The following is an 18,241-nucleotide window of genomic DNA, read 5'->3' as shown; positions in this document are numbered from 1 at the left end:
CGCTTTGTTCTAATCGTTTCTTTTGAAGTTCTTGCAGCTAGAGGCGCGGATCAGAGGCAGCGTCCAGGAGCACCGATATCCACAGAAGGCTAGTGCCCCCATCCCCACAAATTCTGGGGTGGTATAGGGCACAGCAGGCAAGGGCAGCCCCCCCCCCCCACAATCCTGGGGGGGGTAGGGAGGCTATTTACTCCCATCACAGCCTCCAAATTACCTAGTGTGGGTCGGAGAGATGTTATTGTCAGCCATCTTCTGATGCACCCCTAGTGGCCCCCTCGCAGCGGCGGACTTTGGGCTTTAAAATTTCAGTGGCACCCTGTGCAACACCAAAATTTGACGCACCCCTGGCTCTCCCCTTCCATTGTTTTTCATTGTTGCAGCACCCCCTGTGGCACCCTCTTGGCTCGGTGCCCAGTGTGAGTAAACCAGGGGCACTCCCCTAAATCTGCCTCTGTCATTCTGTTCCACTCCTCCAGGCTTGTGTTAACCAGAAAATGGTGTCTTCCATTTGCCCCCATACTTTTGCTAGACAGGCAACAATCTTTCACGAAATAGCAGTATCCACATTTGCTACAAATTCAGTCATGTACGACAGCAACTTGGACTACAGTTCTCAGAGGCCTCTTGTTCAATGTATCCATACTCTGACTGGGACATAGAGCAAGAGCTTTTTAGTGGTGGAGTGGTGGCACTTCAGTAATAGAAAATTCTTCCCAGAAAATTCATTAGACGAGTTTGATTTACTTCAGCAGGCATTTGGGAGTCTGGCCTGAATAAAATATTTTTTATCAGCTGCTAAAACGTGGTTTCTGATTATTATTATTTTTAGGCTATTTCATATTGTTCATGATCCTGTATATTTAATTGTATACATAAAGTGAATTCTGTGGTTTATTATTAGATTTATTGTAAGCTTCTTGGACATATGTTGATCAGATAGACAGACAGATAAGATTGTAATTCAAACATCTAGTATCTTTGCTAAGGCTATGGTCTTACCTCAGTAATGGACTGAATGAGAACCATTAAACGGAAGCTCAATCCACATAACGCTGAGGCACTGTTAGTGAGTGGTTCCCTAGGCCAGATGGATGGGAGGTTGGCTGTTCCTGAGGGGGTTACACTCCCTCTGAAGGTGTGGATAAACAGTGTGGGGGGTACTTCTAGGTCCACTGCTGTCTCTTGAGGCTCAGGTGGACTTAGTAGCATGGAGCTTTGGCTGGTGGTTCAACTGCACCCTTATCTGGACAGAGATTGCTTAACGTCTATCATCTGTGCTGTGGTGACCTCTGGATTAGATTACTGATATGTGTTATATGAGGGGATGCCTCTGAAAACAGTTTGGAAACTACAGCTGGTGCAGAATTAAGCAGCCAGGTTGCTCACTGGGGCAAGATGGTTTGAGCATATAATGTCCATCCTAGCTTGACTGCACTGGTTGCCAATTAGTTTCCGGGCCCAATGCAAAGTGCTGGTTTTGCTCTATAAAGCCTTAAACAGCTCCAAACTGCAATACCTCAAGGACCACATCTCCCCATATGAACTAACCCAGATACTGCAATCATCATCCGAGGCCCTTAGTCACGTGCCTCCTCCGTGAGAGGTCCAGAGGGTGGCAACATGAGAACAGTGGTGGCTCCCCACTTGTGGAATGCTCTTCCCAGGTTAGCTCACCTGGTGTCTTCATTACATATCTCTAGATGCCAGGTAGAAACATTCCTCTTGTCCCAGTTTGGCTAATTAAATGATCTATGGTTTTTTAAACTGTGTGTGTGTGTGTGTGTGTGTGTGTTTTATAATTTACTATGCTATGTATTTTTGAGTTTTTGTATTGTAAACTGCCCTGTTATCCTCGGATGAAAGGCGGTATGGAAAATTAATAATAAATACATACTACATACACAAGCCTGTTTCCATTATGGTATTTCCTTTACAATTGACAGAATTGCTTCATTCTATGCAAATAAAAATACAGTGCATCCTGGACATCAAGCAAATTCAGGACTTACTTCTATTTATGATCAAGGGAAATGAGTAAGTAGAAACATGTCGTTTTTTGTGAAAGGAAAAGAGTTTCTTACAGTAAAACTTCAGATTTGGATGAAATTGTACCTACTTTCTGTGTAATCTTAAAAATGCTAATCAAATGCATCTTAAATAAAAGGTGACCATGGGCTCAAACACTTTGATTTTTGATTTCAAAAATATTAGGGAGGGATTCAGGTGTAGAATGAAGTTTTGGATTATGAAATAAACATTATCAATCCACCCCATGCATTGGTCAGATGAGAGCAAACAGGCCCACCCTTGGGTGAAATGAAGTATGTATAAATGGAGCTTAGTGTACTCTTAGGGAAGTTCAGAATTGCCTCAGTCTGTGCAGCTCAATCAGGTAATAAATGAATTTTTGAAGTCACAATTCTTGGCATTATTAGGATGGCCATGTCACTAAAAGTAGATTCATTTGGACTTTCAATCTATCAATCAATCAATCAATCAATCATTTTATTTGTATGCTGCCTTCCCAAAGTTAAAACCATGCGAAAGGTGGCTTACAACATATAAAAACACATAACTACCAACATAACAAAAGTAGTCATAAACAATAAACAAAACATCAAAAAGCACACAACCAAATTTAACAATTTCCACATAAATCATAAGATTCAAAATAAAGATATTAAAAATTAACATCAACAACTGTATGTTGAACAACATCCTATGTTCATTTGTGAACAGGGGATGTATTTCATGATGCTTATTCTGCAACAAGGAAAACATTTTCTATTGAATAATGAAGGTATGCCATATTCTGGTAGAATGACTGAGCAGTAGATTAAATGGAATAAATTACCACTCTGGTAATGTACAGAGCCTGAGAGAAAATACTAGAAACCATAGTGTAGACTTGGGCTACTTGACAACTTCAGCTTTTTTGGTAACTGAAAATGGTATTACTATCAAGGGTGAGGTTTTCAATCCTGGCTTTGTTTGGGGTGTATGCAGCAGTACAACTCTGTGCTTACCTATCATTCAGAGAGAGTTCTCACCTGGAAACTCAAGTTGGGTTCAATTTTTCATCGGCTGGCTCTTCTATGAAAGAAATAACCCTGCACAAATTACTAACTACTGCCCACAATGAAGGTTTGATATTTGACCTACCAGAGAGGAAGGGCCACAAATAGAGCTCAGCCTGTTGTGAGAGCTTCAAAAATGAAGCGGCAAATGACCTTGAAGCCAGGTGACTGGGTTCTCTATATATGGTGTTCTGGCTGAAATGCCTAGGTGATGAAGTAAATAGAAGAACAGAATATTGCTTGGAAAATAAAGTTAAATGTTTCACCATAAAGTGTTGTGGGAACATGGTAGCAATAAAACTTGTCCTGAAACAGAAAATAAAAGAAAAGCATAAAACTGGGAAAACAAAACTGGGAAAACTGATGGCTAAAGCAATACTAATAATCAAGAGTATCTGACAAATAAAGCATTATAAAAAGAGTGATTATTGTAACTTGGCTTAAAAAAAATTAACATCTGTGCAATAACTATTAGTAGATAAATGATTATATTACTTTTTACTTCTTTGTCTTTAATAAAAAATGCTTTTATTCTTTATGTCAACATGTTTATAGAAAACCAATTCATCAACAGCAGTAAATGTCATATTACGGCTATTGCTTCACTCATCCACTTTCAGAGTTATATTAAAATAAAAAAAATTGTCAAATGTGAGCTTTTCCTTTCACACTTGACGTGTTTTGTCTGTCTGGAACACTGTAGCTTCTAAATAAATGTTAGTACCGCACTATTAATATTGCTGCTTGAGACACTCAAGCACGCCCAATAAGGTAAAGCATGCCCAATATGCTCTACAGGCAGAGTAGAAATATGGAATTCATTCCTGGTTGTAGTTCTTGAGCTTTATAGAGAGAGATATGGTTCTTTCTATGAACAAACTATAGCTTGTGGACGGAAATAGTAGATAATTTGTAGAGCATTTGCCTTGCATGCAAGATGTTGCAGGTTCAGTCCCTGGTCTCCAGGTGAGTTGGGGGAAAACCCTAAACCCTAGAGTGCCACTGCCAGGCAGAACAGACAATACTGAGCTAGATGAACCAATGTCCTGACTCAGTATAAGGCAGCATTCTATGTACCTATTATTCAGATAATTTTCAATATTCCGTTTCTTTTGCAAAGCAACATCATTGAAGCATTTCCCCTATTTTAATTTGCCAGAAAAGTAAACAAAATTCCACAATGAAACACTTTAGAAATATACTTGTCATTTATTACTTGTCATCAAATAATTTTACACAGATATTAGAAGATGTGGTATTGAACATGATCAACTGAAGCAAAAATTTCCCCTGTTTCGAATCCATGAATGAAAACAACTCAATTTATTCATGGCCACTAAATAAATCCCCCCTAAAAAAATTAACTTCATGTTGCCTCCAAAAGTTATTGAGGATCAGTAACAGCAAAACTTTGAAGGAATTCATAAAGCTGGGAAATACCCCCTCAGAACACGTTTATTAGCTCTTACCTATTGCTGGATGCACAGAAACTGTTTTCAAATGAGCTTTGAAACCATAGAAAATATGAAGAGAAGGAGGAAGCATCTGATATATATGTCAGAAACACCTATTTGAAATATGCCAAGGAGACACTGAACACTGGTATAATATGCTTCTGGCAGTCAAGTATAGAGCCACTCCAGTTGCAAAGTGTAGGTTGTACTTTGTATTTGTAACAATGAAACATAATGAAAAACAATGTCATCTCTTTATCTAAATGGAACAAAACAAAATTTTGTTTAAATAATAATTTTAGAAATTGTATACTAACGTGGCAGCTGACATCCATTCCAGCTTCTAGCAGCACCTGTACAACCGCTTTGTGACCATTACGTGCAGCAAGGTGCAACGGCGTGTGTTTTCTTGTGTTACAGCTCATCAAGTTTGGATATGCATTGATGATCATCTTCACTACTCGCAGACGGCCATATAAGGCTGCCAAATCCAATGGAGTCTCTAACTTGCTGTTTCTTATTGTAGGATCTGTAAGTTCTTCAAGCAAAACTGCTACCACTTCTGAGTGTCCATATTGGGCTGCACAGTGTAAAGCTGTTTCGTTTTCATTGTTCTGTTACAAGAGGAAGGGGAAAGTCTTGTCAACGACTGTATGATGCTTGGCATAGTCTCTGAGTTGAGCACACTGAAATAGATCAAGATACTATTTCCATAATCAATTTTGCCAATAGCCTGAGTCAGAAAGTTCTGGTGGCTTGGTTTCCCCCCCTCTACTACAGTTCAGGAAGCCTGCCTCTTCCCTCCAGGAGGAACATAAACCTTGGCAAATATGTGGTCTCATCTGAATGCCGCTCTGCAGATTATGTTCATTGCTTACTGAAGCTAATTCAGACACAAACATTTTCTTGCCCAACTCATTTTCTTTAAATAGTTCCCAAAGCTGCCAACAAATGAAAATGTACAGAAACACAGCCAAATAACACAGTTTTAATGCTAAAATGAGGATAGGATTTTGCACATATTTGAACAATCAAAATACTTTTAGTCTTAACTATAGGAACTAATGGTCTACTCAGTTTTATACACAAAGTTTATTATTTGTATATATGACTTAAGGACCTACTAATTGATGGAAACCTGGGTTACACTGTTTTTGATGGCATTTACCTAAAACTACAAAAACTTTAGCTGAGATCCTAGGATTTCAGTGTATGAGCAAAAGGCAATAATTTCTATATATTCCCCAAAAGACATTATGGTGGATCACCGAGCCCCTTGACACCAGTCTTTGACAGGTAGATGAAGAGGAAACTGATCACACCCCTTCTCTTACATAAAAGCAAATTAGGTCCTTTGGCCATGGACAACCAATTTGTCCTTTTGAGCAATGTGATAGGCTGACACCTGCTTTATCAACTCCAGGTGGTTTTGGATAACAGTAAATACTTAGGGGGGGGGATTTAAAATTGTCCAGTAGACCATAGAGACCAAATAAGTTTGTTATTGGTATTAGCTTTTGTGTGCATGCACACTTCTTCAGATACCTTCAGATATATTTTTATATATATTTCGACTGCGTCAGACCAACACGGCTACCTACTACACGGCTAGTAAATACTTAGGTCCATTCTAGTCTGGGGTCAGGCTGCTTAAGGGTCTGAAACGTGACTCTAGATCTTCTTGGAAGGTCCCACTCAGAAGGTAGTGTTGAAGGATTTTTGCTCTGCCCCATGGTCAATGGCTAGTGGGGTTCCACAGGGGACTAATTTGCCCCCCTCCCCATTTTTTAACATTTTAACATTACATGAAACTGCTGGGAGAAGTCAAATGAAAATTTGGGCTGCGTATCATCAGGATGCTGAGGACACACAACTCTACCTTTTCTTTCCATCCTCAGAACTGGAAATTCTAAAGTGCTGACTGGAAACAGCACTGGCATGGATGAAATCAAATAAACTGAGGTTGAATCAAGTAATATGGTGCTGTGGATGGGGAGATCCCCAGCTCTGGAAGGTGGTTTACAGATGGTGTTGGTTTTGGGCAGCCCTTCCCAAGTACACAGGCTGAGAATGCTCCTGGATTCAGCACTGCCTGGGGAAGCCCAGGTGGCACTGGAGACAAGGACTGCCTTTTACTAGTTTCAGCTAGTATGCCAACTGTGCCACCATGTAGAAAGGATTAACCTTGCCATAGTGATCAATGCTTGAGTCACATTTGTATTGGACTACTATAATGCAATCTACAGGGGGCTGCCTTTAAAGACAAGGAGGTGCTTTTAAAAACTCTTTAAGAACTTCAGATGGTCTAGAAACCCATTGCCTGGATCCTTCTATATAGTGGATCCACTGCTATGGAATTCCCTTCTATTGCATAAAATTTCTTAATTGGAGGCTTTTCCAACAGCTCCGAAGATCCCTCCCCCCATTTTCCTTCCAGATTCAACGTGCTGGCTGAATTAGTTTATTCCTGGCTCCATTAAAAAAAAGTGGAGCATTGCTGAGTGATAGATTTAAGTTTTTGAAAATTGTATTATTGTTTTTTTTCCAAATGGTAGGCTACTTTGGATGGGCTGTGCCCAAAAGAGTAGCTCCAAACACTTTTAAATATACAAGTTCCATCTCTTGCACAGTGGAATTTTGGCTTCGTATATTTAAACATTCTCTATGTAATAAGAACTATTTTGTACTGTACCATCACACAATTCATATACATAATTACCCTAATAGAATGTAGAAATAAGAATAGAACTTCACATTTATTTGCATACACAAGTGCAAAAAAAAAATATCACTAAACAAATATTTCACAATTAGATAAGGAAATGTTATCATTTTAAAAATATGTTTAAAAATTAGGCACAGTAGCTTATATAAAGGATTGAAAGACTTGTAATAACTCACATTTATTACAATTCACATTTATATTTTAAGTATATCATATGGTGATAAAATACTCATTTGACAACACAAATTTATTCATGTCTAGGTAAAGGTAAAGGGACCCCTGACCATTAGGTCCAGTCGCGAACGACTCTGGGGTTGCGGCACTCATCTCGCTTTACTGGCCGAGGGAGCCGACGTTTGTCCGCAGACAGTTTTTCCGGGTCATGTGGCCAGCATGACTAAGCCGCTTCTGGCGAACCAGAGCAGTGCATGCAAATGCCGTTTATCTTCCCGCCGGAGCGGTACCTATTTATCTACTTGCACTTTGACGTGCTTTCGAACTACTATGTTGGCAGGAAATGCGACCGAACAATGGGAGTTCACCCCGTCACAGGGATTCAAACCACCAACCTTCTGATCAGCAAGCCCTAGGCTCAGTGGTTTAGACCACAGTGCCACCCGCATCCCAACATATTTAGAGACGTTCATTTCATGCACAGTTTCTTTTCTATTGCCCATAAGATAATCATGGAAAACTTCTGAGAACTGATGCAACATCCTTCATGTCTACTTAGAAGTAAACCTCATTGGGTATCTGGAGCAGTTCAAAGCCCTGGACAGCAAGGTAGAACAGTGTGGCAGATCCACCACTGCATCTGAAGCCCTGATGGCCAAAGCAGAAGGTGGTTGATTAGGGGATGTTGAATTTTCAACTTTCAAATTCCAAAAATAAGGGGACTTAATAAGTTGAGACATAACTTGGGGGTATTTTGGATAATTTAACATAATTTTGTTTTGCTTGGTAAATAAGTTTATTGATAAGCCCATGCAAGTTCCACAGTGGCCCTGCTATGGTCAGTCTATAGAGAAGTGTTTGAAACAAGTCACAGAGGCAGCAGGCAGGGTGCATACACAGAAGAAACACGAGGGCTATATCAGAGGCCAAGAAGCAAGATGGCAGCTGATGTCCAAGAACGAATCAATGCAAGACTTGATGAAACATGTTGCTTAAATTTCTTATTAACATTACTTTCTAATGTTCTTTTTTGATTACAAGGTAATGCTGTATGCTAAGTAGGATATGTTTTAAGCCAAAATTCTATTTTTATAGCATTACCTGACTTTTTTATTTTTATTTTTGCATTACCTGACATTTCAGGTGGTAAAATTAAAATTCTTTGATTTTCCAAGAGCAATTTATGTACTTTTCAACCAAACATAGATTTACCAAGCTAAATGTTGTCCGGTCACAAAAATAATAACAGATTTGAATTCCTTACACCCAAAATCATATTTTTAGGTCATCTCACTAAAGAATTTTGCAAAAAATTTCACCCCCAAAATGACATCCCTAGTGGATGGCTATCTTTCACTTTTTGCTCCATCTTTGGATCTATGCAGTCCACCAGTGACCCTACCTAGCATCCCCTAGCATCTCATTTTTGTGTCTTCCAAAGGCTAGTGCCAGAGGAATTACCACCCATATGCACCCCACTGTGCTTTTGGTGGTTGCAGCAAGGGCCTGTGCAGCAGCATAGCATCCCTGCTGGGAGGGTCTGATAAAGAGACACCTCTGCCTCATCCTAACTCATTCCAGAACTGTGGATTTGGGAGAGGGGGGGAGCAGTATTGCTCTGCAAGTATGTTTTTCTAAATAAGGAACACTAGATATTTATTTGAGGTTGATAGTAAAATATCACAGAAATTGGAAATACAGTGGTACCTCAGGTTACATATGCTTCAGGTTACATACGCTTCAGGTTACAGACTCCGCTAAACCAGAAATTGTACCTTGGGTTAAGAACTTTGCTTATCGTGCTCCGGCGGCGTGGCAGCAGCAGGAGGCCCCATTAGCTAAAGTGGTGCCTCAGGTTAAGAACAGTTGCAGGTTAAGAATGGACCTCCAGAACAAATTAAGTACTTAACCCGAGGTACCACTGTATACTGTAGACATAATACATTTGAACAGATATGTTCTATACAGTGCTATTGTAGTTTGAATTACTAAGTTAAACTACAAACAACCCCTTCCAGAAGTTGAAAAAGCAAGTTCCAAACACTTGTTTTATTCAAAATAGTACCAACATACATGTGCACATTTAACCTACAGGTAACTTTTATTTAAGACAAAGCTGCTGTAAGAACTAGCCATGCATGATAAAGTTTGGCAGCTGCATGTTTTTTCTCCAAGTACTGTGTTACTGTTCACAGTATTTATTTAAAATTGTTGTTTATTTTCTGATAAAATAATATTTGCTTCAAATAAAATATTGTAAGTGCTGATCTTATCAAGTACATATTGTGAATTTGGCTAAAATTTCAAACGAAGAGGAATCAGAAGCACCTTTCCTTTTAGTACACAATAGGAGGAAATTGTCAGATTTTTAAAACAGATTTGGATGAATGAACTGACAAAGTACAATAAAATGTTTTGTTGTTTGCTGATCAGTTTTGTTGAGAAAAGAACATGGGCATGAATTGGCAGAGGCAAGTATGTGGGATTGAAAATTCAATGCCCTTTATATGTTGAATTAATTTTACCTGCTATGAAGTCTGTCACTAAGACAATACTGCCAGTGACCTAGGAAGAGTATAGTGAAACTGAACAGGGGGAGAAATAATGAACACAGAGTTATAGACAGCCAAAGCAATCAGTCACTACTTCCTAGGAACAGAATAGCTTAATGGCTGCAGAGAATGGCTTAATCCTATGCCATGTTCTATATTTGGGCCATTTTTTTTAGTTCTTTGGAGCAGCTCTAGGAAGAAAAATTCCAACCTACCTTGCTCTCCTTTGTCAGTGGAAATTTATGGCAAATAACATGCCAGTAAACTGTATGCTAGCAAATCTTATTTTTCAGTTTTGCCATTTCACCCTGGTTGTAACTTACTCACTTACTTACCTAAACAGGCATTACCACTAACAAAATTACCAGGAATTTACTTGGCCCCACATTTCTCAAGTTATTTGTATTTTAAATGAATATATTTTTAACATAGAGGTCTTTACCAAACAAACACGTAATCTACCTAACCAAAACATAGTGGAACATAGTTTCAGCCACAAGCATAATGAGTATACCATAAGCCATGCATGCATAACCATATGCTTCAAATAGGCAGTGAGGTATACCACGGCCTTGTGTAGATACAGGGAGTTCTAAGATGTGTGTAATTTAGAGGGACAAAAGATGTACTTGAAAAAGCACACATTGAGATTAGGTAATATATTCTACCCAATTCAATGTACATGAAAAAACTAGTGCAGAAGAAATGGAATAGCATGTTGCAAGAAAATTGTGAAGGACATTACCTGGGACTCAAGATGCAGATTGAAACTGACTAAAACTGTGAATGTCTAGTCAATTTCAATCTAGTGTCAGTGTCATTGGTAAAACACCTCTGGTTGCAGTTCTACTGCAACTGCTGAGTTGACCCTAAGAAACAGAAAAAGAAAAAAAAAGAGGAAGGGAAAGTAGAGAGCAAGGAGGGGGGAGAGAGAGAGAGAAATAAGGAAGGTAGGAAATAACTGATGCACAGAGTAAGACACACAAGGGATAAGAAAAGATGGAGAACAGGGAAATTGTTGAAACCTCCTCTATATTTTCTTATCAGCTAGTTTAAAATGATATCTTCTAGACATATGTTATCATTTCAGAAAGGTTTGCTGTGGTGTGCATTCAGTTCACTTTCATCTGTATAAAGATTTTTTACCTAAAGTGCTGAGTTATGTCCGCAAAAACTAACTCTGTAATATATTAAATACAGTGCTTTTTTTCAAGAAAAACAGGTGATGGAGCTCCCCATGAAGTTGTTCTAGTAAGTCACCAGGCAACTCAGGGCAGCCCTGAATGGATGCCAATTTGACAACAGCAGTGTTCGCTGTCCACAGAGGTGCTAAGAACTACAGCAACCTTTCTCCCTAGCTGGTTTGGGGTCGCCTCTGGTTCTGGTGGAGGCCAAATAAATGCACCCCGACTCCTTTATTCAAGTGGATGTCGAGGGCAGCTCAGAAATACCCTCGGATGCACGTGCAATGGTTGAGGACCGGCTGGAAAGCTTAAATCCTGCCACAGCTAGATGGGAAATGGATTGAATAAAAGGTTATATGAATTGGCCCTGCCCCATAGCTTGACAAATCGCATCTAGGAGTGGCTAGGAGCTAGGTGAAGACATAGATCTAAAAAAAAAGTGTAGACTTGCACACACTGGCCAGCATCTGTTTTGACTTGAAATGTTCATTTTGGGCTTCTCAGAAGTATGTAAAGGCAAGAAGCAGGCCGGGGGAGTGCCAGCCCACAATGGGGCCCACCTGAGAGGTGCCAGAACTATGCCCCGGAGCGCTCCAGCTGAAAAAAAGCACTGATTAAAGATAATGAGCAAAGGTGAACCATATAAGCCCCAATGGAAGAATTAATTCCTTTAAGGAAAACCTGAATGAGTTTTATATTGTTTGTTAAATATAATGTACCAAAATGAACAATAAATATACATGTTCTGATTTTTTAAAATCTTACTATATCTAATAAAAAAGAGCCTAAATAAATTATAAAGTGTGACACTGCTTTTAATGTAATATTGGATAGTTTTTCAAAGCAAAATGTCTTCTGCTTAAGATTAATGATCACTTGATCAATATATAAACTATGAGAACAGACAGGTGATTTTAATGAAACATATTTTAGCTACATTAATTCTGATGTCACATAACTTCAAGATTTTAAAAAATAAAACCCCTGATTTTATTATTTACTCACAATATTTGTTTCCAGCCTTTCTGCCTGACAGCAGGCCTCCAAGGCAACTCACAATAAATTAAAACTATTGACACCTCTGTCACTGAATAGACATATTTAAGATGTCATCGCATAAGGAAGAGAATTACTCAACTTCTTAAATTAAATGAAAGAAATAAAAGATGAAACAAAATACACTGTAATGACACACACAATGATTACACATGCTAGACAGAAGGTTCATCCCACATGGCTTATACATATGTGATTAAGGCATTTCCTTCCTATTAAAATTGGATGAAGGTAGTACCAATACAATTATCTATTATGTTTCTGTTTCTGTTACAATCTTCCTAATACCTGCCATCTCTGTATTTCATCTCTGTATTTTCTCTATTTCTTCCCTTAACTATTTTTATCATAACTCCGACAGCGTGCCTAAGGTTCCCCCCTCCCCAGTTACTGCCCTGATTGTTCCTCCTCAACATATTTCTACATTTATTTCCTAGTTTCACACTCCTAGCCATCATTAAACACCATCCCCTCTACACAGTTTATCCTCTGCACTCTCTCCTAGTTTACGTATTGTAGCACCTTTGCAGATCTCAGATAAAAGCTCAACAGAAAGAGAAGCAGCCTCCATTGTCATTTACATAAAATCAAAGATAGCAGATTTATCGTTCTCATGCCATTGTTGTGAATAGGCCAGTATAAAGTAAGCAGCACATAAGTGGCACACAAAACACTAAAAAATCATTCTATGTTCTAAATCTTATATTAATAATCCAAAAATTGAGAGCGCTATGTACAAGATCTACTACAGAAGCCACAAACAGAAAGAGTTTTCTGTCTCGGGCTTCAATGTTTATAAATATATCAAAATCGTGAGAGAGAATTTACTGAAGAAGCCCAAGCCTCTTCACAGGCGAAACAGATGACAAACGCCGGCACCCTGTCTAACACTTGTGCGTAACATCACCAACACTTTGTTTGATCAAAATTATCCTCGTTGATATCTACAGGAGCCTGGCTAAAGGAACATTTAAAGACTGTATCTTCCTTTTGGACACAATTTGGATGAGTTTTCTGTTTGTGGCTTCTGTAGTAGATCTTGTACATAGCTCTCTCAATTTTTGGATTATTAATATAAGATTTAGAACGTAGGATGGTTTGGTAGTGTTTTGTGTGCTGCTTATGTGCTGCTTACTTTATACTGGTCTACTATGAGAATTGGCAGCATAGGTTCATTTCTTCAATTGTTGTGAATAGGAGCTGCTTTAATTACTCTGAAACTCCAGATTTAAGAGTCAAACGCCTCCAAAATCTTGTAGCTTTCTCATTAGGTTCACTATGAAGGAGACTAATGACCACTAGAGGGTGCAACAAGAATGAGAAGACAAAAGTAATCGACTGTTCAGAGATGAGCAGTTACAGGAGCAATTAACACAAAATTTCTCCTTATTTTTAATCCAAGGAAAGGAAATTACTGCCTAGGTTTTCCTGGCTCAGAAAATCATGATCTTATTACTGCACTTTTATTTATTTTTTAATATGTAGCAATAGGAGAAAGCATCTAAAGGAAGCATTGAAAACAATGTGCTAAGAGACTCCAAACAGTCTCAGCTAAATAAAAATTATCTGCTAATGTAACTATTTTACTGTGATTTTTATGTTATTAAAATCCAAATTCCATACAGCTGATTTCAAAAGACATGAACAAATCCCAGTTTTGCTTGTCTAAAATCATCAGTTTGCTCTCAAGTTCTGAAAATGCTTCTAAATCAAGAAGAGTAAGAGAGAACCATGTGTGATTTTTAAGCATTTAATTAAAGAGGGAACTCAATTAAAAATACTGTCTGTCAGTATTTCTCAGTCTGTTTCTTAGTCATGTTCACCAAGATAATATATAGCCAATATAAATATTTCAGGAAATATATGGTAAAACTAGATTTTTTAATTTTTTGCATTTAAAATAACCCATTTCATTGTTTTAAAATAATGTCATTCCACACTTTTTTATTTGTAAAGTTCTTTTCATCAACTACAAACCTGGACAAGCCATAGGTAAAGGTAAAGGGACCCCTGACCATTAGGTCCAGTCGTGACCGACTCTGGGGTTGCGGCGCTCATCTCGCTTTATTGGCCGAGGGCGTAAAGCTTCCGGGTCATGTGACCAGCATGACTAAGCCGCTTCTGGTGAACCAGAGCAGCACACAGAAACACTGTTTACCTTCCCGCCGGAGCAGTACCTATTTATCTACTTGCAATTTGACGTGCTTTCGAACTGCTAGGTTGGCAGGAGCAGGGACCAAGAAACGGGAGCTCATCCCGTCGCGGGGATTCGAACCGCCGACCTTCTGATCGGCAAGTCCTAGGCTCTGTGGTTTAACCCACAGCGCCACCCGCGTCCCGGACAAGCCATAACCGTATGCAAAATCCTTTTTTAAAAGAGTATTCATTTCACCATATTGGGATGTATTCAGTGGTGCCCTTCACTGATAAACAGCTCTTTGATTCAGTTAAGGACAGAATAGTGAGGCAATTTTTAACAGTTCTGCCTGCTTCTTTGAAACCATTTGTGCTACCTCTCAGCCAAAGGGACAAGAGAACCTGAAAAAGATACCTCCCTCCCTGAACCACTGGTGGATGCCTTTGCTGGATTAAGGTGCCTTCCATCATTGAAGAAACCTCTGGATACAGCCCATTTTTATTTCTCTCTGCACTCAGCACATTTTCATCTATTTTACATTTTGACCAGCTATTACTGAATAGATCCTGATGTGAGAGGGAAGTTAAGTCTCCTTCTTTACTTTCATATATATCCCTCCTGAGCAAAACTGAAAACATTTCCATATTTGTTGATTTAACAAAACACTTACTGTCTGTAACAGTATGCAAATGTAAAAGAAAAAACTATCATAGTTATAAATCAGTGTGTTAAAATAATTATTATAATTAATTTAATACCTTACATCAGACACTTTCTGTTTTCTGTGTAATACACTATCCTCTTCCTTATGGGTGTGTGTGTGTGTGTGTGTGTGTGTGTGTGTGAATGAACCCTAATTTCTCCTATCCTAGCATGTCTGGCAACTTCTCCCTTAAAGCACAACTCCTGCTGTTCTGGAAAATCTGTTGTGCATTCCTCTTTAAGGAGGAAGTAATGGAACAAGAAGAGGCTAATAAGAATTCCTGGTGTATGAATTTTGTTTTCAGACATTGTGGGATTTCACTGGATACAATATATAGTACATGTTTCCATTAGATTCATGTAGATTCATTATATTGATCAGGAATCCATGTACATACAGTATAGACAATGGCAATAGTTTTGAGTATCACATGCTATGGTAAGAAATATCTTCTAAAAATATACAATATTATAAAGATTTGGGGGGGCATCTTATTTCATTTTAAGACATGCAGCCTTGATATTCAGTATAGTGTTGTGTAGTGCTAGGCTGTGAAGTCTGCAATATACAACAGAGCTCAGAGGCCTTTAAAAATGGTATGAAATCACTGGTGTATTATTTGTTTTTAATTTCTTGGTTTAAAAAGATTATGGGTATACAACATCACATCACCTAGGTTGAAAACCTACAACACACAGTGATTCTGAAATACAAAGTTCTTTTTAAAAAACCATGGGACTACACTGCTTGTCTGTAAAGAATTCAATAGTAGCAGACCCTACTACTGCTTAGTAGTACAGTAATAGTACCAGTAATAGATGATATGGTGGGGCAGCAGTGTTTACCTGTCCTTCCAACAGGTGAGTTGCTGCTGCTTATTGGGATGGAGAGAGGGAGGGTAAGGTGATGAGAAGGTTGATGCTGTGCGAACACACTGGCAGGAGTGCCAGATTGGCTCTGCTAGTGCATATACACCATGCTGAACTCCCAGGAACTACCCCTCTGCACCATCCACTACTGAACAGTATCAATGCCTCAATAGTCATGAGAGCTGTCAAATAAGACTATGCTGAATACAATTCAATAGTAATAATAATGATAAGAACTGTTTAAATGCTAATGTCTGCTATTTTAAAATTAACTGGCCTTTTCATATAGCTCTACAAACACAATGATCCTTATTCTGAACCACAGAATTTTTTAAGCATGAAGAAGCTTCATGAATCCGTCCATATAGCTGTAAGAATAAAATTATACTTACTTGTGTTTTCTGAAGACATAAACAAAGATATTTAATAACGTCACCTGTTCATTCACTCTGGAATGTGATGGCCCATGATGGATAAGAATCTTCACAATCTCTACATCTCCTTTCCAAGCAGCCAAGTGTATAGGAAAATACCCTTTATTATCTGCCACATTAGTTGATGCTTCAAACTGAAGTAATTTGATAACTACATCCCTGAAAAACATAAAATATGACCTAAGGATTGACAACAAGGTTTCATTGTAAAGCTGGTTTATCAGAGCACATATTGTCATGATATATTGGAACCAAACAAGCACACAAATGACAGCAACACAAGTGCAAAGAAGCTAGTATCGCTAAGACATTTGCAAATGGTTGTAAGAATTATATCTCACAGGATAAGAGAGTAGATATTTCATAATCACAGAAGGTTTGTTCTCCTTGGGTATTCCACAGATATTCATAATGACATCAAAAGAGCAAAGATAAGATCCATATTTTAAGAGACAGATTACAGGGAGTATAAACATTTGATATACCCGAGGCTTGCAGCTAAAGTTCTGGATGATTAACAATTTAATATCAGCAGTCCCTTACTTGCCTTGACTCTGCTCAGCAATCCACTAGCTGCAAAGTTTCCTTGAATGACATCAGAAAGACCACTGCATCTTCCTGGACAGGAAGGAATATGAAGGTCTCTAGTTACAGTTGAGTCTTGTCTGAGAAACACAGTCTTTCTGAGCTTTATCCTTTACTTGGTTCTGTATCCTTTGGTTGGTTTTGACTTCTGGCTTGCTCTTTGATCTTGTCTCCTGTTTTGTCCTTCAGTTCTTGCTTACTCTTCAGTCATGCCTCCACATTTGTCCATTAGTCCTGACTGACTTTGTCCCCTCACTCTGATATTCTAATGTAATTTCTACCCCCTGACTCCCAGCTCATCTCAGACCACTGCCTATGGATTAGCACTGATACCAGCTTTACTACCTCTTTGGCTGTCCTTTCTCTTTTCCTCCACAATACTAAATATCAGCACTCGTAACTCTTCTTTTCCCCTTTATTCTGTATCCCACGCTTACATTTCAATTCCCCTTCAATCAGTGGTGCAGGTAGGTAATTTAGGTGCTGGACTTAAGAGTCTTATTATTATTAGCATTTATCTTATCTTATCCAGCCCCTCCAACCCCTATTTCACAATTCTGTGCTTTACAAGTACTTATACATTCCTGGTACAGTACAGAGACAACCAAAAACTAGTTTACCAACCCAGATTAAAAAAGAATAATACTTTGAGCATGTGCAGTTTTAGGTCAACTGAACAATGGGGAGATATTCTAGCTGGATGGTCATGGATACTGGGATGGTAGGGTAAAAATCATGGCTTTGTTCCATCTTTTGTGGATACTTCCTCTTTCACCCAAACACTTCCAAAGACATGTTATAAAAGTATTGTACCACACAGGTAGCTGCTGAAGAAATAATGCAAGAGTACCATGAGGTCATTAGCCAATTTTTGCAAGTGCAGGTAATGGAATATTCTAGCATAAGGAGAGAAAAGAGGGTTGTAAAAGGGGGAAAGAAAAATGGAAGGTGAGTGAAAACATTTGACACAATTTTAGCTCCAGTTCTGTCAACTAATATAAGAGACTTTGAATAAAAACTCTCTTCACAACGAACTGCCAGATGGTCGAGCTGTTCCACTGAGAAAGTCTCGCTCAGGGTTTCTAGAACCTTCACATGGCAAGGACCTTGCTTCCTAACCAAGGCAGAGAGCTTAAAAGCAGGTTTCATGTTGCATTTTCCTGGTGTCCTTCAATTACATATAGTTGAAATTGTACAAGTTAAATGCATGTAAGATGTGATCATATTGTAATATTTTATAATTGCCAGAACTTCATACTTCCAGACATCAACTGTTTACAAATATAGGTCA

At 38.6% G+C, this 18,241-nt stretch overlaps 1 protein-coding gene across 6 annotated transcripts in view; it reads right to left on the bottom strand.

Annotated features, from left to right (window-relative positions):
* ANKS1B (ankyrin repeat and sterile alpha motif domain containing 1B) overlaps positions 1-18,241 on the bottom strand; it is a 324,701-nt gene that overhangs the window by 284,102 nt on the left and 22,358 nt on the right. For 4 of the 6 annotated variants that reach the window (XM_083462878.1, XM_083462889.1, XM_083462890.1 and 1 more), the window contains exons 3-4: positions 16,368-16,524; positions 4,849-5,145 (exon numbers count right to left, since the gene is read on the bottom strand). In XM_083462878.1, the coding sequence (XP_083319004.1) occupies positions 4,849-5,145; positions 16,368-16,524 (454 nt within the window). Of the gene's footprint in view, positions 1-4,848; positions 5,146-10,727; positions 10,870-16,367; positions 16,525-16,912; positions 16,984-18,241 lie in introns of those variants that run through there. The other 2 variants (XM_083462891.1, XM_083462892.1) reach the window with 2 other exon arrangements.

This window comes from Podarcis liolepis (genome assembly GCF_965112155.1).
Source record: "Podarcis liolepis genome assembly, chromosome: 10".
NCBI lineage: Eukaryota > Metazoa > Chordata > Lepidosauria > Squamata > Lacertidae > Podarcis > Podarcis liolepis.
This window is presented reverse-complemented; position numbering and strand designations above follow the sequence as displayed.